At 37.0% G+C, this 24,118-nt stretch overlaps 1 protein-coding gene across 1 annotated transcript in view; it reads left to right on the top strand.

Moving 5' to 3' along the window:
* The window catches only part of RIMS1 (regulating synaptic membrane exocytosis 1), a 296,197-nt gene that overhangs the window by 149,799 nt on the left and 122,280 nt on the right, over positions 1 to 24,118 (top strand). The window contains exons 3-4 of the mRNA XM_058176391.1: positions 14,659 to 14,999; positions 18,501 to 19,375. Of these exons, the coding sequence (XP_058032374.1) occupies positions 14,659 to 14,999; positions 18,501 to 19,375 (1,216 nt within the window). The remainder of the gene's footprint in view (positions 1 to 14,658; positions 15,000 to 18,500; positions 19,376 to 24,118) is intronic.

Raw genomic sequence — 24,118 nt, 5'->3', positions numbered from 1 at the left:
ATTAGGGGACTGGAGGCTAAAACATATGAAGAACGGTTGCAGGAACTGGGTATGTCTGGTTTAATGAAAAGAAGGACTAGGGGAGACATGATAGCAGTGTTCCAATATCTCAGGGGTTGCCTTAAAGAAGAGGGAGTCGGGCTGTTCTCCAAAGCACCTGAGGGTAGAACAAGAAGCAATGGGTGGAAACTGATCAAGGAAAGAAGCAACTTAGAACTAAGGAGAAATTTCCTGACAGTTAGAACAATTAATAAGTGGAACGACTTGCCTGCAGAAGTTGTGAATGCTCCAACACTGGAAATTTTTAAGAATATGTTGATTAACCATCTATCTGAGATGGTGTAGGGTTTCCTGCCTGGGCAGGGGGTTGGACTAGAAGGCCTCCAAGGTCCCTTCCAACTCTGTTGTTGTTGTTGTTGTTGTTGTTGTTGTTGTTGTTGTTGTTGTTGTTTTTGTTGTTTAGAACTGCAGAAAAAATAATTGCTACCAACCTGCCTTCCATTGGGGACCTGTATACTGCACGAATCAAGAAGAGGGCCATGAAAATATTTACAGATCCCTCACATCCAGGACATAAACTGTTTCAACTCCTGCCCTCAAAACGACGCTATAGGGCACTGCACACCAGAACAACTAGACACAAGAATAGTTTTTTCTCGAAGGCCATCACTCTGCTAAACAAATAATTCCCTCAACACTGTCAAACTATTTACTAAATCTGCACTACTATTAATCTTCTCATCGTTCCCATCACCAATCTCTTTCCCACTTATGACTGTATGACTGTAACTTTGTTGCTGGCAATCCTTATGATTTATATTGATATTGATTGTTCCTGATTGCTTATTTGTACCCTATGCTTATCATTAAGTATTGTATCATTAAGTGTTAAATTGTACCCTATGACCATCATTTGTGTTGTAAATGTTGTATCTTGATGAAGGTATCTTTTCTTTTATAGCATATGCACCAAGACAAATTCCTTGTGTGTCCAATCACACTTGGCCAATAAAAATTCCTATTCTATTCTATTCTATTCTATTCTATTCTATTCTATTCTATTCTATTCTATTCTGTTCTGTTCTGTTCTGTTCTGTTCTGTTCTGTTCTATTCTATTTATACCCAGGTACATGAAATATACACGAAAACATTGTAACACAGAACTACAATAATAAAGATTAGTCCTCGGTTTAATTTATTTAGCAAAACAAAGGGTGTTGCATAACCATAATAGTGCCACAGCATTAGCTTTATTTTTAAAATAGAGAATTTTTTGGGTCTTTTACTGAACTTAGGGTTTGGGGAGGGTTTGGGGGGGAATCTATTGGCCAGGAAACAAAACAGGAATTTGGTGCATGCTTTCACTTTCTCCCCATTTCAAAGGAACAAGCCAAGAAGATCCCAGCATAGTCAGTGGTGGACCTTGTAGAACAATTAATTTGATTAAGCTGCCGGTAGCTCATACTATACTGGCAGGAGAGAGGGATTAGGGTTGGGAGACATATGCCATGGAATATGCCTCTCTTGGTCCTCACAAATCCAAGATGTTTAGTCCTTTGAAAATGCTAACCACATTGCGTTTTAAGGAGCCTGGGGGCAGCATTAAGGGAGACTGGAGGGAAAAGTCTTCATTCTATCTTAATTACTTACCTCTCAGAGGACTCTTTAAACTGTAGAAGCTTTGAGTTTCCCATATCTTAAAATTACCTTGGAGTAATTTAAAGGTCTGGGGAAATGTGTGTTGTGAGGCTCATATCTTCTGAGCCAGTTTTTTTTTTTTAAAAAACTCTCTTAAAAAACTCTCAAGAAATACAAACACAGTCCATTGTGATTACTCCTGTTTCTTCTATCATTGCTCAATTCATCTAGTCTCCAAAGTCAGCTGATAGGGTTGTAGAACAGTTGGAATATTGAACTAGGTTACTGCATGAATTTTTATCTACTACTTTCAAATCTCAACAACCTTGCAAAAAAAATATCTCAGTTTTTCCCTACCCTATAGGACAGCTTCTGTTTTATTTATTTTTGAAGTCCTTATATGTCGCCAAAAAATTCCCACACTTTATGAAAATAACAATTGCTCAGAAAGCAGTGGGATAAAAATAATAAGACAGCAAAGCCAGGAAAAACAGAGTATTTTATAAGCTGCTTTGTGACTATGGTTGTGTATCACTGTTTGTGAAATATTATGTCTGGGGAAAAAAAATATATCTTAATGTGTATGATTCCTGCCTAGCTCTACATTTAAACATCAATTTTTAACAAGAACCATTTTTATATATTATGTTATAAATATATATATAAAATATATAATATATAATATTATATATAAAATATAAAATATAAAATACAGAGCTGGTAGTGGCAGGATATATTCCAGCTTTATTATCTCTTCTCACTGAGTTTAGAATGCCTTATATTTAAGTACTTATTTTGCTGTTTTAATGAGATAATTGTTATAAAGGTATCAGCCTGATTGGAAACAAAAATCACACTGTAAATTAGTGCAGTATATTTTGTGAATCATACTAATATTATTAATGAAGTACATAGTCCATTCCTTGCCTGGATTTTAAAAAATTATGGTGGGAATCAAATCTCTTTAGAGCACTGTATTTGACACATTTGATCATAGTGTCAGGGTTCCAAATAATAGACCCATTGCGAGCAAAACTCAGAGGCAGGTAGATTCCTCAATGAATAGCTTTATTGGAAATATCAAATTGGCACATATCTGAAAGGTCCCGTGGTTTTCACCTAATTAAAAGTTTTCCTCTCAACCCCAAATAATCATTCACATGGCCTAAACATGGCAGTGTCCTCTGGTCTGGTGATATCACTCTTCCTTCATCTGGCCAGGTGTGAAAATGTCTTTGGTTCCCAGGTAAAAGTATTTTATTATGACTATACCACCCCAGCTATCTCTAATCTCCCCTCCCTATCCCTTGCTCCATTGTGGCAGCACTGAAGCCTCAAAATGGCTTCAGTCAGATCATCTTCAGGGTTGACACATAGTTGACTTATCTGTTTGACTTTTGACTTTTTTAATGTAGACCACCCACTTTATTCATCTCTAATTATAGATACTTTAGCTTACAAAAGTTGATTTTTCTTTCTTTCTATAATTCTCTCAAAGAGAGATCAGAATTACAGTCATTCACAGAGTTTTGGAGGATTCTCAAAAAAGAATCCTACTTCAAAGAATGTTTAAATGGGTTTACAAATACTTGTATACTTACCCAAAGCAAAACATAAAGTTTAATAATTTTAAGTTGGGTTCTTATCTTTGCAGTTTATTTAAGCTATTAAATAAATTAAATAAGCATAGTAATAGTGCCAACACCCAGTCCCACGTCTGGTCTCTGGAGAGCCTCTGGGGGGGGGGGAGGCCATTTTTACCCTCCCCAGACTCCTAGAAAGGCCCTGGAGCCTGGGGACAGCAAAAAACGGGCCTTCCAGTCCCACCCCCCCGAGGCCCTCCAGAGGCAGGAAACAGCTTGTTTCCGTACTTCTGGTGGGCCCAGAAGGCCCGAAAATCAGCTGGCCAGTGCATGCATGCTCACGTGCCCAATATAGCTACGCGTGCCACCTGTGGCACATGTACCATAGGTTCGCCATCCTGGGCTTAGGTTATTGATACATAAACATCACAGTCTGTACCTATCTGGGTAATTTTAGCCTAAGTCTTGACTACAGGCAGTCCTTGACTTACAGCCATTCATTTAATAACTGTACAAAGTTATAACAGCACTGACAAAAAATGATTTAGGACAGTTTTTTACTCTTACAACCTTGCAGACTCTCCATTGTATATAATATAATATACAAATGGATGAAGACTATTGCTTGACATAGTGTAAGCCGCCCTGAGTCTTCGGAGAAGGGCGGGATATAAATGCAAACAAACATTGTCATGTGATCAAAATTCAGTCACTTGACAATTGTCTTGTATTTATGACAGTTGCAATATCCCTGGGTCATGTGAACATCTTTTGTGACCTTCTGACAAGCAAAGTCAATGGGGAAGCCAGATTCACTTAACACCCATGTTACTAATTTAACAACTGTGCAAGAGAGGTTGTAAAATGGAGCAAAACTCATTGAACCGTTGTCTCATTTAGCAACATAAATTTTGGGCTCAATTAGGGTCATACGTCGAGGACTACTTATATTGAAAACTTCAGGGTTCTTCACTCAGTCCATATTCCATCATACCAGTGTAAAACAGGGTTAGGAAAGATATATATATATATATCATTCACACCTAAATCATTACTGTGTACTGGCGGTGCAGTTAATAGCTCTTGATGCACTAAATGTTCATGTCAGAGACTCCTAGAATTATTGCACAGAGTAGAAGCTCTTTAATCCTTTAGATAACTCTGGCAATGCCTAACAGGATTATTTCTTATTATAAGAAGTGACAAGTGTTTTATAGACTAATTTATTTAGATTTAGTTTGTAAGATTCAGTATAAATAAATAGAATACTAATTGACTTAGCTAACTGGGCATGCCAAGATTTAACTGAGCACTTTGGAATCCTTTAATGCTATTCTGTTTACTTATAGTATTTTAAAAAGGTGTTCTCTTAGTTTCTACTAGCCAGAAACGTGGTTTCACCATGACAATGGATTAAAAATATGCATTTTAACTGATGAAACTGATAAATTATACAAAATCGGTTGTAATATTACAAAAGTTTATGTAGGGATTGGAATGGCAGTTTTAAATTAAAATTGAGCTCTCCGGTCTGAGGTTTTTTTCAATAAGAGGATTTTTGGTTATTTATATAGACATCATGCATTGCATTCAACTTCTAGTTGTGCCTTGTCAAATGCTGTTTGGGTTACTAAGACATCCATTGTTAAGTTTTTAAATATTTTCATAGTAAAATGAAGGGGATTATCAATTTTCAACGAGAAGCACTTTGCCACTTTAAAATATGAACTTTAGCAGGGAGGTACATGATTGTTAAATGCATACTGGCTAGATTTAAGTGTATTGAGCTCACTAATGTTTAAGTGAAACAAGTACAGCATTTCTGACTAGGTTGCCATTCTGATATTTGTAGATATATTAACCATGGGGTATCCCATCAATCTGTAATGGAATTAATTTTTTTTTAAAATTGTGCATTAATGAACTGATGGTAAGAGTAAGCAATGAGTGGCCATGTAATGGAGTCCTGATGGCGCAGTGGTTAGATGTAGTATTGCACACTAACTCTGCCCAAAGCTTGAAGTTCAATCTTGATGGGTTTCATGGTTGACTCATCCTTCCATCCTTCCAGTGGTTGGTAAAACGAGGACCCAGATTGTTGGGGACAATATGCTGACATTTGTATATAAAGCACTGTGGGGAGGTATATAAATTTAAGTACTATTTTTATATAGGATAGGATAGGAATAGGAATAGGAATAGGAATAGGAATAGGAATAGGAATAGAATAATAGAATTCAATTCTTTATTGGCCAATTGTGACTGGACACACAAGGAATTTGTGTGTGCAATGTATGCTGATTGCATAAAATTATATAGGATAATTCAAAGTATAAGAAATAATAAATCCTCTTAAAAGACAATTCCAAACAATAAGAATGGATAATGACTTCCTGTGGCTCCGCTGGTCATTGAGGATGGTCTTTTTAGATCGCCAGCCCTGGATCGCGTAGAGCCGCTAAGACAACGAAAATCAGCTGTCTAGCAGCTTGGAAACCTTTCCCTCGGGCAAAGAGGAAAAGGTGAGCGATCGGGTGGAGGTAGAGCGCCCCCCAAAGTTCCAGGAATGATCCTGGAGGCTTGAAGGGAAGAGCTCCCTTGGTAGCCCAAAGAGCTCCGGATCCAGGACGCCTCTGTCTTTTTTTTAGCAAAGCAAAACGCCGCATCCACATCTGCGATCAATAATGAGTTTAAATGGATTTTTGATTTAACCAGACAGAGCAATGTCAGGAGGCAAGGTAGATGTAAGTACCAGACATCAACCCCCTGTGTGGATTTTGTTTGAGAAGAAAGGAAATGGCGTCTGAGTATAAAGGGTGTGAAAGTGAAAGACAAAGAGGTGCTTATTAACATTGTTATCGTTTGTAACTTTGCTTAAACTTGCTGGATTATACGTTTATATGAAGAAACTGTAAAGTGAAAGCTGGAAGGATTATACAACTGACCTAATTTATCTTAAATACTGTGTTTATGGAAAGACTTTTACTTTGTTTCAAATTATAAAATTAAAGTAAGATGGCTTCTGTACAAATACAGCCTGCTGTTTTCAAGGAAGTTGGAGCGCCGTTAGTTCAACTATATGAATTACAAGAGGAGCTGAAGGAATTTCTGAAAGCTCAAATTTCTGTTCGGGATAAAAAAATTAAGGAAATTGAGGAGAAATTATTGAAAATTAAAGACTTCGTTGCAGCTGAGGATGAAGAGATACGAGAAGTGCTGGCAGCATTTAAGACTTTGATTGAATACATAAAGTGGAAGAGATGGATCAAGTTAATTCAAACTTAAAAAGCAAAATAGAGGAGTTTCAGACCAAGGCAGAGAATATAAAGCAGTTGGATGATAGAGTTGAAGAAATTAATCAAGTTAATTTGGACTTAAAAAATAAAATAGAGGTGCTCCAGATTAAGGCGGAGAGAGCAGAAGAAGAGCGGGTTCTATTGCAATACAGAGTTATGGAATTTGCATTGAGAGTAAGAGGTTTGAAAGAAAATAAATGAGAGGACTTGAAAAAGATTTTTGCAGAGGCTTTTGCATAGCTGATCGGACAGAAACCAGTGGACTTTGAAATCCAAATTGAAAAAAATTACCTTGTTAATTCATGGGTTGCAAAGCAGAGACATTTGCCAAGAGATGTAGTAATTTATTTTACATCTAGGAAGATTAGGAATGAAATTTCACAAGTTTCTTATAAAAATAAAATTCAAATATTGGGACAAGAGGTATTGGTACTGAAAGAAATTCCTCCTAAAATGTTAAGAAATAGAAAAGAATATGCCTTTTTGGTGGATCAGCTTAGAAATCTCCAGATACAGTATAGATGGAATGTACCAGCTGGATTAGCAGTAAACTATAAGGGAGGGAGATATTGTCTTAATACAGTTTTTAAAGTGAGACATTTTTATACTGATGTATTGAAGGTTGGAAGTTTGCCATTGTTAGAAGTTAAGATGAAAGGAGAGGTGGGAATGCTTAAAAAAGTGGAAAAGGAAGCAAAGCAAATACAACCTAAAATTGGGGCTGTAAATTTGGGAGAAGAAACAGAGAAAGCCGTAGGGAAGGATCAAAGTATGATTGTAACTACTAAACATAAACAGCAAGGAGTAAAGAAGTAATATTTTCAAATGAAAAGACTTTCCGTTCATGGGATAGGGTAAATTATAAGCGATATTTCTGAATAGAAAAAGTAGAAAGAAGTTATGGATTGTATGATAAATGGGGTGTAAATTGTTTATAAAGTTATGGTAAAGGGAATATGGGGAAGAATATGAGGTAAATGTTAAATTCATATAAGGAAAGATGATGTTTATTATTAAGTATGATGGAGATATAAATATGATGGATTATAAGGTATACTGAGGAATAATTTTTGATATTACAACATTGGAAGATGGGATATTGTTTATTACAGAAGACTGGACTTTAAATTTAATGGATTTGGATCAGAAGGTAGAATTATCACCATATTTGAAAGATTATTTTTTGAAATATATATATAAATATATATATATAAATATAAATATTTGTTTTCTGAGGTTTTCGCGGGTGTTTGTATGTAGGTCTTTGGTTATTCGGGTTTTCTCCCGCATAAAATTGGAAGTGTCTTGGCGACGTTTCGACGAAGTCTCATTCGTCATCTTCAGGCTTCAGCTTCGTGCTTCTGGGAGCAGTTTGCAGCTTCAGTTTCAAGCTGAAGCCTGAAGATGACGAATGAGACTTCGTCGAAATGTCGCCAAGACACTTCCATATATATATATATATATATATATATATATATATATATATATATATATATATATATATATATATAATGGAGATTGAAATAACAAAATACTAAATAGCTTTTAAATGAATAGAAGGTAAATTGTATTAGTATTAATATTTTCCTTTTTTTTTCTTTTTTTATGGAAAAGGGGAGCTGAGGTTCAAGAAGAGGAATGGAAGTTTATGTTAATTAGCATATTTTAGTTTATGATTGTTAGATACGATACCCTGTATTTGGTCTGGGAAGTCGGGGGGGGGGGAGAGGGGATGGGGGAAGGAGGGAGGGGAAGGGTTAGGGTTGGGGAGAGGGGGGGATGTATGGGGAAAAAATCTTGTAAAACTTTTTCAATAAAAAAAAAGAATGGATAATAACAGCAGTTCAATATAAATAAGCAAAAAGTTGATTAACATTGTCATAAAACATAAACTTCATAGGTATATTCATGGGCTCTAAACTGCATTTCTAGGAGTAGGAAATGGAAAACAATATTAACTGTGGGAGGGAGGATATTCCTTAAAGAAGATAGCTTAGCATCATAAAATGGGCTCTTGGCACTCATTCTTCTTGGAGAAGTAGGTAGGCATACAAAATAGGATTCTGGCTGTTTGTAGCAGGGATACCCAAATCTATTTCTAGACAATGGATAGATGTGGAATTTTGGGAGCATGCTCTCTATGCCCCCTGCCATATTGGCTTGAGTTTGCACATACATTCACAAAATGAGCAAATAAGAGATTTTTCTTAGGACTTTCTACCACCCCATAATCACCACATGGTTTTCCTCTGCCTTTTATAGTAATATTTTCTTCAGCTCTGTTTCCTTTCAAAAGGCAGTAGAGGGTGTCATTTCCATCCGCAGCCTTTTCCTTTCCTAACAAACGTCTGACTGCCTCTTGTCATCTTTCTTTTCATTTCACTTTTTCCCACTTTTCATTTCACTTTTCCCCCAAAAGTGAAGCTACTTCTGCTGAGTATAGGTGGTTAACCAGTGGTAGGTTGCTACCAGTTCCCCCCAGATTGGGGAAACCGGTAGCAGCGGGGGTGGGAGACTCTGCCCACTCGCCCGGAAACTTCTGCACATGCGCAGAAGTGTCGTGCATGCACGTGAGTGAACCGGTAGCAATGGGTTTTGAAACCCGTCCCTGTGGTTAACCCTTGACAACATTAAAAAAAAAAGAGAGAGGCTTTATAAGAAATGGGACAGAAAGGGGATCACAAGAGACTACGTATCACAAGGGATACGGGGCTACAGGGACCAACAAAAAGATGTCTGGAAAGATTTACTAGTGTAGATTTTGTTAATTTGCTTTTTTGATAAGTAACTGCATTTTGAATGAAAATATTTCAGAATCATTGGAGGAGATCAAATCTACTTAATATAGATATCTGTTTCCCATTACATTTTATTTTTAGGACATTTTCCATCACCTTGATCAACACAATCAGTAAATATTGGCATCGAATCCTTGCACTATAACAAAAACTGCTTAATATACTTTATAACGTGGTGCGTTTTGCCGTCACTTACGTAAATGCTGGAAATGGCCATGAAAAGAAATACAATTCATGCAGAAATTCTGCACAATTGTGGCATTCTTTAGTTTGATAACTTTAAATTTAATAGCACTTCACTAATTTAGGTTAGCATAGTAAGGTAATAACACATCTAGAAGCAGTGTGGAAGGCATATTTTGCATAAAACGTGTTGGAATCAATGGCCTATACTCATAGTACATAGTCCTTGACTTACAAGTAGTTGCCTAACAACTGTTCAAAGTTACACCCAACCTCTCCAGAACTATTCATGACTCCTTTTTGGAGTCACAAGAGCCATGCACATACACCTTTGGTCATGTGAGTTTTGGCTAACCTTTATGGCTGTTTGCAGTGTCCTGAAGTCATGTGACTGCAATTTGTCATGTGACTGCAATCCTGAAGTCATGTGACTGCAATTTGTTTTTTTGTGGATTTTCGATGTTTACTTCCAGTTTCTGGCAAAAAAAAAAAATGCCCTTTGAGGAAAATGGATTTGCTTAACAATTACTTAATGACCATGGTGTTTGCTTAATGACCATCATTAAAACGCAGTTGTAACTTTGAATCTAGACGTGTGATGTTTTGACTTATGACCATAATTCCAGGCTCAATTATGGTAGTAAATCAAGGACTACTTGTACTTTTATAAATAATAGCTTTGATTCTTAAAGCTTTAGCAGAACTTTCAACTGCATAATATTTGTTTTGAAATAGTTGCCTTATGTGGTGTAATAGACTACATTCAAGCACGGACAAACTGGATGGGGATATATTTTGTTCCCTCATAGCTGGAAGAAACCTTTGAGTATCTTTCCAAATTTTGTGTTGTCCAAACAAAGGCAGTGAAAGATAAGGGGAAGACATGAGTACCCAACCTCTTCTACATCTAATCCTGGTGGAACTCTTATTAAATGAATCTAACTTGCAACTACATTGAAACCAAAAACATAGCAGGGAGCAAGAATTAGATCAATAATATGAGCTTGACACCGCTGTTCTAGATGGTTTTGTCACTGCTTGTGACAAAGAACTGTGGTGGTGCAGTGGTTAGAGTGCAGTACTGCAGGCTACTTCTGCTGTCTGCCGGCTGACTGCATTTTGCCAGTTTGAATCTCACCAGGTTCAAGGTTGACTCAGCCTGCCATTCTTCCGAGATCAGTAAAATGAGGATCCAGATTGTTGGGGGCAATAGGCTGACTCTGTAAACCACGTAGAGAGGGCTGTAAAAGCACTGTGAAGCGGTATATAAGTCTAAGTGCTATTGCTATTGCTATCTCATCTAACAAGCTTCCCATCTCACAAGATTTCCATCAATGCTATACTGTAGGCTGTTTCTATAAACCAACAGAGTAGATAATTAAATGTTATATTTTATTTAATTCTAATTTGTACAGAGAGCATTTGAACATAAAACTGCATATGCTCTTTTATTTATGTCGTATGCTTTTGTCATAACTCTGCAATCATTTTCAAGTTGTGTCTTCATGTTGTATTAGGACAGGAATAATGTATCCGCTAGCCACGGACCACTGTTGGAAGGGCCAGAGACAGTAAGTGTGCCACTTGTATGTAAATGTGACTGAAGCACCACGGGCTGTTCACCTGAACTCAAGCTTTTAGTCTTCAGAAGCATGGTTCCCTCCCCCCCATAATGTACTTTAAGAATGGCCTTGTGTGAGAATTCTTGATGCTGGCACAGTGGAATCCTGTATGCTTGAATTTAGTTTGAACATGAACAATTCTTGTTCAGTTGTGCACCGATTGATATATTTCACCATGCTAGCAATGTAGTTCTATGCATCGGCTGCAATGCTTCTGATCTGCACAGTTATGAAATGAAAGAATTTATGGCTGAATAAATTCAGGCACAACTGAGAAAAAGAGTGAATTGCACACATATTTCTAGCCATCTATTGAGTTATTGGGAATAATAATAATAATAATAATAATAATAATAATAATAATAATAATAATAATAATAATAATATCATCAAATTGAACATTAAAGCTATAACAATAATAACAACAGCAGCAGCAGCAGCAGCAACAAATATTTTATCCAGATTTTGTTGAGTTGTGTTCAGAAGCCCCATGAAAAGATTATAATCCTTCATCAGTATTTTCGTTGGTGGTCTAACATCTGTGGATTGTTAAAATAAATTATTACACAGGCCTGCTTTAATTTAGATTAGTTTGGATTATAGCCCAGTATTTTCAATCAGGATATAATTCCTGCATGCTGCTTAGATTGCTTGCACCACAGACTGCCCTACTAAATATAGTAAGCAGCTTTCTTACCAAAATCATTATATCACTTCAAGGATTTATTTTACTTTTTTGGGGGAGGGGGGGGGAGGGAAAGGAAGTGCTTTTTATTTTATCCACCCTACCCATCTGGGCAGACTGTAGTTCATCTGAGCATATAGAGACTCAGTAACTAAGTTCTGATGACCTTCTTAAACAAGAGTTCGTAATATGTGAGTATAAGGTTGATTTTTTTTTTCATTTAAAATAGATGGTATGTGTGTGTAAATGCTCAGATTAATAGCTGTAAGCATGGCATTTGCATTTCTAGTTTGTGGGTTTTTTATTGTGTCTCTGTTGTTAAATGTATACTTGAGTAATGACTGGTTTAGTTATTTTGTTGACAGTTAACTGTTATTCACATTGTTAGAATGGTAGTATGAAAACATGCTTGCATATAGAAATAAATTTGTATAGAGACAATTGTTCTAAAGTTATGCTTGTTTCCAAAATATTGGATAAAGAGTAATATTATCTCAATGTTATATTGAAGCATATGTTAAAATTAGAATTTTTCATAATACTGGTAATATAGATAAGGTTTAGATTTTATCTATTTTTATCTAATACAGTGTATAGTTCCCACAAGTAGCTGCACAAGAGATCATCCATTTTAATTTGCTAATTTGGATTAGAAATAAATCATAGTATCTTGCACACAAGCAGTCAATCTAGGTTTTGGGCATTTAACAGAATTGAATGACACTCTGATTCCCTGGGTCATGAGATATTATATGTACAATTCAAATACAAATTCACACTTTAACTTTTCTAGTGATTAATAATTAATCATATTTCAATTTGATTGTTCATCTTGTATAATATAATGTTAAGTTACTTTTAGTTCTCCATTTCATACAACATAAGAAATATTCAGTTGTTTCCTACTTTTTATTGATTTTGCCACAATTATTTTACTGGATTTTGTTTTTAAGTAAACTTTACTTTATTCCTTTTGTGCATTTTTATGAGAATCCTTTTTATAAACACACACAACGTTTTGTTTGGTTAGTCTGTTCTTGTATGAAAATAATTTTTTGACAACACAAAAACACAATTATAAACATTTAATAAAGGTATTATATAATAAGATCTGATTTAATTATAATCAATACAAAATAGTGAAATAAAATTATAATACATTTCTGATTAGTTTGAAAAATATTTTTACGCATTATGTGTTCTTAAAGGCTTATTTGGTTTTATTTATTTGGTTTTACTCAACTTTTATTGTCAGGGGTGTATGAAAGTTTTTGCATTTCTTGACAAAGCAAGTATCCTTATAATGATGGTTGCAGAATTTTCATTTGCATTACTACCAAATTATATTGAGTTTATATTACATTTTTCAGAATATTTAATGGGAAATGATATTACTTTTCACATTACCAGTTGATTTCTCATTAGTAAAATAGCAGAAATAGTTCAGTATTTTTCTATTTAAAAGCATTTATACAGTATTAATATTTTTTAGTGTATTTGAATTATAAAAATGCATTAATGAACAATTGGCTGTTTTTCACAATGAATGCTTGTTTTTGAAATAATTTCTCCTGATATTATGTCATGATATATATCTATAATTTTTCTTTTTAGAAACCATATTGTGTTCATTTATTTTCATTTATCCATTTTACTAAGCTATCTATTTTCCATTTAATTTACTCATAAATAATTGAACATAATAGTATAGATAGCTATAGATATGACTTCATAGATACATTCATGTTCCATATTGCTAGCATGTGATATTAAAGTATGGTATAATATCTCCTATTTGGGAGGGCAGGGAGGAGGGGAAAATAATTTTTAAAAAGAAAGCAAGCAGCTCTCTGGTGAGCGGTCAAATTGTCATGGCACCATATAATTATTCTTGTGATAAGAAATGATGATTTTGTTAAATCTTTTCTAGATAAGGCAGAGCTTTTGTTTCTTCTTTTAAAATGAAATTTCTAAATTTAATCATCTGAATGTGATGATTGAAATGTTTGAAAGTGGACTTGAGGCCCATCACATTTGGCAGTGATAGAAGTATAAATGATTGATTGATTTTTAATATACACAAACCTTTGATGTTTGATTGAAAGGGAAATAAGCATTTTACTCTACTGTATTAGTTTAGATGTGAATTCAACCGTCTCTGGTATGAACACCATACACCAAAGATCAGCTTAACTTCACATCATACATTAACTATACCTGCTACCCTGAGATCAGTCTTATTTTAATTCTCCCAAACTTTTCTAATCCTTCGTCAGTATGATTCAACTACACAATCAGGGTGACTGCAAATTTTATTTTTATTTCCATGCCACCCTCAAAACTTGTTTTGTTTTTTTTAATCGTAGTAGACAATAATAGATCAAGCCCAGTTTTGACCGTTTTGGCTAATAGCAGGACTCCAAGATATATAATAGGAAGGTCTTTCATGTTATCTGGTGCATGAATCTCTTAAACTGAAAATGCCAGGGTTTGAATTAAGGCACCTTCTGCATGCAGTTTCCTTGAACTATAACCAGCAAGGCCTAGTGCAGAGTCATTTTTTTTCTCATAAGCATGTGGGATTTGAATTTGGATCTACTCATTCCTAGTCTAACGATGATACCTTACTAACGCTTTGAACATTGAATGTATGGTGTGACAAAGCTCAAATATTTAAATATATTCTATTTGATTATAATGAGCAAAAGTAGCATACTGCATAAACATGTACTGAGAATGAGATCCAACACAAATTTCACTAAGGAAAATCTACTATTTCTAACTGTATCCCTAAGCTTGTCCCTAAAAATCAATATCAGATATTTAGACTGTTTATCTTTCTTTATAACTAGGTTATGTGGGTATGCAACTTATGCCGGAAGCAACAAGAGATCCTAACTAAATCCGGAGCATGGTTTTTTGGGAGTGGCCCACAACAGCCATCCAGTCATGATGGTACACTGAGTGACACAGCTACTGGTGCTGGTTCGGAGTCTCCTAGAGAAAAGAAAGCTCGGCTTCAGGAACGGTCACGATCTCAAATACCCCTAAGCACAGCAGCCGCAACTTCACAAGAAATATCCTCTGGTATGCAAGCAAACAGAAGGAAAGCCCCAGAAGTGTCACAACAAACAATGGGCCTGGAACAGAAACAAACTGCTTCAAGATCTAGAAGCGAACCCCCAAGAGAGAGGTAATATGGATGCTAATGGATTCTTCCTGAATAATAATTATGGGAAAACCACAACTATAAGATTAGGCAGTATGGAGGGTTTATTGCAAATGAAGAAAGTCATCTGTCCTTTATCATGGAATAGAAGTTGATCGTCAATGGCTGAAGCATCAATAGGAGAGGAGGAGAACTTTGAGGCTGCCTTCAACAGCTACTCTTGAACATAGTTAGCAGACACTGAGGGAGGAATTCCAGTTGCCTCTTCTACCAAATGAGAAGGGTGAGGGCAGAGAAGGCAAGCCTAGGAGAAATCAGAAGATGGAATAAAAGAGAAAAATGACCTGCCCCCCAAAAAATGTACATGCCCATGATCAACACAACCAACACATTGGTTGACTTGGGAAAAATCCATTTTTGAATTGAGGGAAAAAGCCACTGTTCACCTTGCTAATGTTGTCCTCCTACTCCTCTCCATAATGCATTTTTTCCTTTACATCTTTTCCCCAGTGATCATAACATGGTGTTTTTTTTGAAGCAATATATTGTAATGTGGTCATAGTGATTGCCTGTCTAGAACATCTGCAGAGTGCATCCTAAGTGCTCCAGAAATGCCATGCCTGCATCTCAAACTGGCATTCAAATTGGCTTAACAATACAGGTAGTCTTTGACTTACAACTACAACTGAGGCCAAAATTTTTGCTGCTAAGCGAGACAGCTGTTAAGTGAGTTTTGCCCTATTCTATGACCTTGCTTGCCAAGTTCAGAGGTGGATTTCAGTTCTTCAGTTCTGGAGAACCAGTAGCGGAAATTTTGAGTATTTCGGAGAACTGATAGTAAAAATTCTGACTGGCCCCGCCCCCATCTATTCTCTACCTCCCAAGTCCCAGCTGATCGGGAAGAAATGGAGATTTTGCAGTAACCTTCCCCTGCCATGCCCACCAAGCCACACCCACAGAACCAGTAGTAAAAAAATTTGAAACCCACCACTGCCACAGTTGTTAAGTGAATCACTGCAGGTATTAAATTAATAACATAGTTGTTAAGTGAATTGGACTTCCCCATTGACTTTGATTGTCCAAAGGTCGTAACACATGCACACGATGACACTGCAACCATTGAAATATGAACTAATTGCCAAGAATCTGAATTTTGAGCACATTACCACGGGGATGCTCCAGCGGTCATAAGTGAAAAATTGTCATGTCCCTTTTTTAATACTGTTGTAACTTTAAACAGTCACCAAATGAACTATTGTAAGTTGAAGACTACTTGTAAGGCCATTTATGATTATTTAAGACTTAATTAACAATATTTACATGTAGCCATTGTGTGATTAAGGAAAGATGAAAAACGCACAAGATACATCAAAACCCTTAAAATCATCAAATAAAACCAGCTATCATAATACTCACAGTCTAAAAGAAATAAAATCGTGTTTTTTTTTAAAAAAAGGATCTACTAGTGCCAGAAATAATAAAGTAAAAGTTATAGATAAATTATTTATAGGGAAAGAATTTTATAATCAGACTTCTATTTGTTGCCACTCTGAAATAGAGGTTTTGGAAATAGGGCCGTTAAAGATTGTTTAAAGGCGCAGGCAAATTTTAAAGGGGAGAAGAGAATCCTTCTAAAAACATGGTTCAAAAATATTTAGTTTTCAAAAATTAATAGTAGTACGTAAAATTTGATCTAGGAATAGTTTTGGAACAATGGTAGATCATAAATCATTACTGTGACATCATTATATTGAAACAATTTCTTTAGCAAGTTCATTATCATATTTTGAACTATTTTCCAGGTATTTTTTTTAAAATGTTCCAGTATAAGAAGCCACAATAATCCATATGAGAATTTTCCAATGTATGAATAACTTTAATTAAGATACAGAGTTCCAGATAGCATATTCACCTAATTAAAAGATTTTTAAGATTAATTTAAAAAACAGTATCACATAACTATTTTGGCCACTCTACCTTCTACAAAAGGGTAATTAAGGATGTTAGAAAATTAATTGTCCTGAACTGAACTGAATGTAATTTGATAACTATGCAAATGTATATCGTGGGAGTCATTAAAAAAAAAAGGGACCCAACATTTTCTTCTGCATCAGCAAGAGTCAGATGTAACTATGGCTGTATGAAAGTGGTAACAAATCTTGCTCCATTCTTCCAAATATTGTTGGGTTAAAAACCCTGGCCCAGTAATGACCAAAACTTCATTAAGGATAGTAGTAAAGAAAATCCTGACAGAATACCATATTGTGCCTGGTCATATTGGTTCTTTAGAACCCATACACTTCCTAGAAGTGGGTCAGCTGGCCAGGAACTTAATATTCTTTTCTAGCAAGGAAATCAATGAATTCCTAGACGATCCAGTGGTTGCTTGGTGGGATTAGGAAAAAGTGGGAATTTCTATCCGAGTTATAATTACACTCAGTCACACTGAAACAACACTGAAGATATTGTTCTAACTGACAATTCTTGCTTGAAGAAATACATCAAAACAGCATCAGTCGGCTGCAGAATAGCATTAATTTTCAGACAGGTATTAAGATAATTTTACACAAATAATTCGAATGCTTTTATTTATTTTATTTATGCAGAATGCAGTGGAGTGTCCAATTTTGGATGCTCCAGAATTTGTCTATGCAAGACCACTGTTGCATGGGCTGCCCTGGTTCCAGTATTCTTCCAAGTGCAACTCACAGTATCGGTTATCAGTTTTAAAGCCTACAAAGTGACTTGCAGGATCATCTGTCTTTGAGGGCTTCTGCCCATTCCACCAAATCTAACAGGATGGGCATACTCTTCGTCCCCTCTATCAAACAGTATCATCTTGAGGAACTAAGGAAATGTGTCTCTCCCTGAACTTCAGATGCCATCCTTTTGGCCTGGTCTGGGACAACTTGCCGCAGCCAACTCGCCATGGCGAACTCACTGTGGCCAACTCTCCACTGGACAACTTGCTGTAGCCAACTTGTTGTGGGACAACTCACCATGGGACAATTCCATGCGAGATAACTCAATGCGATAAATATTATCCACCACTGTTCCTTCAATATTATTTTCATTTTTGTCCATTTCCACAAAAATGGAAATAATCTCAAGCAAACAATGGCGGGATAACATTTATTGCATTGAGTTATCCTGTGTGGAATTGTCCCATGGCAAATTGTCCCATGCCGAGTTGGCGGCAGTGAGTTGTTCATGGCAGGTTGTTAATAGTGAGATGACCATGGTGAGCTGGCCACACCCAAGTTGTCCCATTCTATTTTGACCTTCCAGAGAGCTATTAAAGTCTGCCTCTCCCCCGACCATTGGGGGAGGCGCTAATGTACATGTGTTTGTTATTACTGAATTGTGGGTTGTTGTTTTTTTGCTAGCATAGGATTATTTTCATCAGTTGATGGGGGGTTTCATATTGAATGGATTGCTCTCAGCCCAGAGTTAGGTATTCAAGATGGGAGCTATATACAATTTCTAAATAAATAAATTTCTCTTCTTACCTCCTCATTATATCAGGAAGAAGATACCCATTGCTTTTGAGCAAAATGGAAAAGGAGGTGTGAAAGCAGAGCGCAAACGTGTGCCAAAGTCTTCACTACAGCAGAGTGAAGGACAAACAGATGAGAAGGGAAGTAAAGAAAGGCGTGATGGGAGAAGATTAGAGAAAGGGAGGTCTCAAGACTACTCAGACTTCCCTCCCCATTTTGAGGAAGGCAAGACAGCTAATGAAGAAAAACAGAGGAAAGAAGATGAATATACCAGATATAGGAGCGATCCAAATCTTGCAAGGTACCCTGTGAAACCCCATCCCGAGGAGCAGCAGATGCGCATGCACGCAAAAGTTTCAAAAGTGCGGCATGAGAGAAGACACAGTGATGTTGCCTTGCCTCATACTGAAGTTGAGGAGCCTGAGGTGCCTGAGAATAACCTTGGAAAGCATTCACAGTTGCAAGGAACTCAGGATATAAAATCCCATGTGGATGCCCAGAAGACATATCCAATAGAAAGAACAGGTGATGTCAGGATTTCTGTTTCTAAACAACTGATTTCTCATACCCCATCAACGCCCCGCCATAGCATGATTCTTACAGAACATTTAGAATCCAAGAACCATGATTCCTTTAAAGCACAAACTCGCTTAGATCCCAGCTCTGCTATTCTCAGTCGGAAAGCAAAGCGAGAGAAAATAGAAACCATGCTAAGAAACGATTCCCTCAGTTCTGATCAGTCAGAATCCGTGCGACCCTCTCCCCCAAAACCTCATAGATCAAAGCGTGGTGGGAAAAAAAGGCAGATGTCCGTCAGCAGCTCTGAGGAAGAAGGAGCATCAACACCTGAGTATACCAGCTGTGATGATGTAGAAATAGAAAGTGAAAGTGTCAGTGAAAAGGGTAAGTCTTCCTTTTTTTAAAAAAAGAAAGAAAACAAAAAGTACTGTTCAGGCCTGAACTCTGTGTGTGTGTTGTGTGTGTATGTATATATGCATATTCTCCATTTATTATATGGTTGTTATACCAGTGTTATTATGCTAATATAGTGAAGGTGTTTAAAGGGCAATTTTTTAAAATCTGAACTACTGCAAGATCTTATGGATTGGGTTTAATCTTGGTAAGAGAATTATAATTATTTAAATACTATTTATTTGATGGCCAGTAAAAATAAACAGTAAGGACTACATACTTACTTAAGAGCCATAGTGGCGCAGTGGTTAGAATGCAGTACTACAGGCTATTTCTGCTGACTGCCGGCTGCCTGCAGTTTGGCAGTTCGAATCAAACCGGCTCAAGGTTGACTCAGCCTGCCTTCCTTCTGAGGTGGGTAAAATGAGGACCCAGATCGTTGGGGGCAATATGCTAACTTTGTAAACCACATAGAGGCTGTAAAGCACTGTGAAGTAGTAAAAGTCTAAGTGCTATAGCTATACCTATTATACCTTCCTTCATACTATGATGTGATTTGTACTTATTCCACATACAGATTTAATTTAAAACAGTGTTAAAGATGCTGAGGAAATTGAAATGCAATGTTCCCCCCCCCCCAGATCTCTAAGTGGCAAATGTTTTTTGGTTTGTTTTTTTTCCATTTCACTATATGGTTACAGCAACTTGATTACGGATTCTCCACCAGCTCTCTGTACCACCAGTTGCAACAGAACACTTTAATCACTATACCACACTGACTCTCCTTCCACTGATTAATATCAGACACCACACATCCACACGGTTGATTTTTTTTCTCCTTCTTTATTTAGATAATTTATAAACTTTTTTTAACCTCAACTGCATAAATAAAGAAGGGAAAACCCAAAGCTGCTTTTCTTTATTCTGCACAAAGGAAAGCAGTCCGGTTTCCCATGGTAAACTTAGAAGATTACCTAGACTTCTTGCCATGTTCAGTCACATTTCAAAACTTCATGATAGTCTTCCATGTTGAGAAAGACTGCTGCCAAGTATAATGCGTCTGGTTGGGACAGGCAAAATGAGAAAACCGGGTTAGGTCTTTATCTAAGTCAAAGAACAAGATGATGCCATCCTGCTCTACCTAAAAGCACACTGAATTATTACTGTTCCTCCAAAAGAAAAATGATGTAGAATTTAAGACACTCTACAAAGAAGGATTAGAAATAGGAAGAAAATAGAAAGGATTAGAAAGGAAGAAAACCCACTTTTCTTTCTTACTATATTTTCAGTATATCTAAGATGACTCTTTCTTTTTAATGGTACATTATTTGGGGACTGGAGGAACTCTACTCTGTTTTAGTATAAGAAACAAATTGGTGCTGTCTTCTCCAACAAGTTCTCATATTGTTGCTTGCAGCCACGTTTCAGTCGATTGCCTCCTAGTAAGATTGGCCACAATAGTCCACCACCGGGCACCCCATCAGAAGCAAATGTGAAATTTCATATCTCTAACCACAGACTTATTCAACAGTCTGTTGTTGTTAACAGTTGTTAATTATTTTTGTTAACAGTTGTTAATTATTTTAATGGCCCATAAAGTAAAGGCCCTTTTGCAGTGTATGAATTTATAAACTAATGTCCAAGGTAAGCTCAAGTTCTTAGAAAATTTGTCCCCTGAGTCCCCTGACTCAATTCCAAAATCTATATGTTGTGTCTGCGCCCCCTGAGCCGGGCCCCCTGCCAGAAAGTGACTTGGAAAGTGAGGGGGAAGGGCCATCAGGACTTACCTCGGGAGCACCGGCTTCCCTGGCTCAGCTCCAGGAGCCAGAGGCAGGCCAGGTGGAGGAGATAACGAGGCCTCTGTCCCCTGACTCTTCCCCCCCAGGCCACGCCTCCAGACCGGGATGATGGCAATCAGGCCTGGCTGGACCCTAGGTTTCATAGGCAGGAGAGGCGGTAACAACAGAAGCAGGGGTGGGGCAGGCCTAGGAAGTGCTGAGTCATGGAGCCACACCCCACAGGATATTAAGCCAGCGAAGGCTGCTATGCCTCTTCGTAGCAGGCAAATTAACTGCTTAACTAAGAGCTGAAGTCCTGTTTGTTCCTGGCTGACTCATCGGCATCGAGGGAGATAACAAAGACACTTGGCAGACGCTCACTAGTTTGCTGCCAGAGCTGATAGTGCCGGCTAATTAAGCCATCACTCGGATGGAGGCGAGGCGGGACAGAACACTATACCAACAGCAACTACTGAGCCTATAGGAAATAAACGAAGCTAAAATTGGCATCTGTCTTTAATATAAAGATAGTCCTCGACTTACAATTCAGTTAGTGACCAAAGTTTCAGTGGCAGTGAAAAAAGTGACTGCAATCAGTCCTCCCTCTTACAACCAAGACATCATCCCCTCAAACACCTGGTCACAATTTGGACTCATGGCCATTGGCATGTATTTATGATGGTTGCAGTATCCTGGAGTCATGAGATCACCATTTGTGACCTTCCAAGTCAACTTTCAAAAAGCATAGTCCATGGAGGAGGCTGGATTTTCTTAATGACCATGTGAGTCACTTAACAACATGTAGCAAAAAGGTTGTAAAATCAGATCAACAGCTGCTTTACTTAGTAACGGATATTTTGATCCCAATAGTGGTGATAAGTTGAAGACTACCTGTACATGCATGCACTTGTGTGTATAATGAAGGATTATTGCGAGTTTTAGATGCCTTTTCTTAGAAGAGAAAAGACATCTTAGAAACCTGGGGTTCCATCCATTCTTACCGGTAGCTAGTTTTCTGACTCAGCTATAAAATGGCAACATATATTGTTTGAAAGGTCAATCTGAGCATTTACATTATTGATTACAAAACTAGTTAAATGATGAAAATAATATTTTCAAAATTGAAATTGAAAAGTATAAAATGCTCCCAATAACTGATGCAGGCAAAAAAGGTAATCGCCTCCCTCAAGGTCTAGTTTGCAGATAACATACTTTAGCATTGCATGCACATGTTGAAAGAAATGTCCATCTGAGTTCAGTTCCAAGTGGGGAGAAAGACTCTGGAAACATGGAAGCTGTTTGGAAAGATGGTTTTAATGATGAACAGGACCACATGGTTTGAGTTCCTGGGCAGAAATGAGCACATGGAAGAGAGAGAGAGAGAGAGAGAGAGAGAGAGAGAGAGAGAGAGAGAGAGAGAGAGAGAGAGGTTTATACCCTCTCTTGGGCCCCACTTTGGAGCTTCCTGTTCTTGTGAAAGAAATGTATTCTGATTGGTTGTTAGACTCCCATGAGGCCATGCAAGGTAACTTTGTAGGTTGTCTTGAGTCCCAGGCTTGGTTGAATTTTGCTGGGTGATGTAATCTCTCCAGGTGCCATGTGGTGAGTAGATGGGTAGAGGGCTAATCCTATCATGTCCTGAGAGCCATGTCTTAATCCCATCACCCTGGAGCTGAAGGTGGGGGGGGGCAGGGAGCTTCTTTGTCTTTAAAACATGTTTTTCCCTTTCTCATCCAGGGAAATATAATATTCTGCCTTTCCAACATTTCCAACAATAAAATATTTCATTCTTCTAGGAGTGGGGTGGGTGCTAACTTTCTTCACACAGATCTCTGCAATGTTAAACAAAGTCTTGAACATAGAGTCTCCCATTCCTTTCCGTTATTCTTCTATGGCTACAAAATAAATTATGATTCGTTTAGGGTTTCTATCATGCCATTTATCGTTTAACATTTACTGATCAACTGCTAAAAGTTCACTTTAAAAACCCGACACGAATCTGCTTTGTTTGGCAAGCAAGAATGTAATGCACCATTTAATTTTTACATTTTCTACATGGGAACATATCAAGTAAAAAAGCTGAAAGTCTTCCTAGGTGTTGCAAGGTATTTTTAAGAAATACTAGGCCACCTAAACTCTATAAATCTTTTCTTCACATACATTCTGGCTTAGTGCAGGAATCAAAATGAAAGATTCTGCAATAAATGTGTATGGCAACATCTAGCAAAAGAAGGCTCATCACATAAGAAGTTGGCTCCATGGTCATACTACATATGATATTAGGATTCCACCCCCCACTCCAATATTCCACCATGTCTTTTTTTTACCTTTTATTTCATGTTCTGTGCTCCGGGATGATAGCGAACAGGCCTTATTATATATGTCATACCATCAGGTGTTTGAAGATTTATATTTTATCACCACTGAGTAATCTTTTCAAATTAAATTTACCTAGTTACCTTAGTATTTTTTAATAAGATCTAGCTACTAGGTCATCCTTATTCCCTTCTTTGTGCTGTGTCCAATTTCTCTGAATTCTTCTGAAGGCCCAGTCCCCAGAATGTAAGGTGGCATCTAGTCAGTGCACTTGAATGAAAATATACCAGATGAATGTACATCATTTATTGAGCTGAGGTTAAAGGCAAAGCAAGTTGCTCAGAATATATGTACTTGATTACTATACGCCTTGAAGTTGTTGTCAACTCTTAGTGACCACATGGATACATTTTCTGTATAGGGATATAATAATCTGGTCCTTTAGATCTTACAATGGTGCACTCATCACTATTTTAATTGAATTTATTCACCTTGCTGCTCTTCTTCTCTTTTATTCCACTTTTTCTACTTGGAGCTTTCTCTAGCGAGCTAGGACTTTGCGTAATGTGTTTGAATGCATACTTGCAACTACCCAAATAATATTTAGCTAAATGAAATCCATATGCTTTTGCAATGATAA

Source organism: Ahaetulla prasina, chromosome 1 (genome assembly GCF_028640845.1).
Source record: "Ahaetulla prasina isolate Xishuangbanna chromosome 1, ASM2864084v1, whole genome shotgun sequence".
In the NCBI taxonomy this organism is placed as follows: Eukaryota; Metazoa; Chordata; class Lepidosauria; order Squamata; family Colubridae; genus Ahaetulla; species Ahaetulla prasina.
This window is presented reverse-complemented; position numbering and strand designations above follow the sequence as displayed.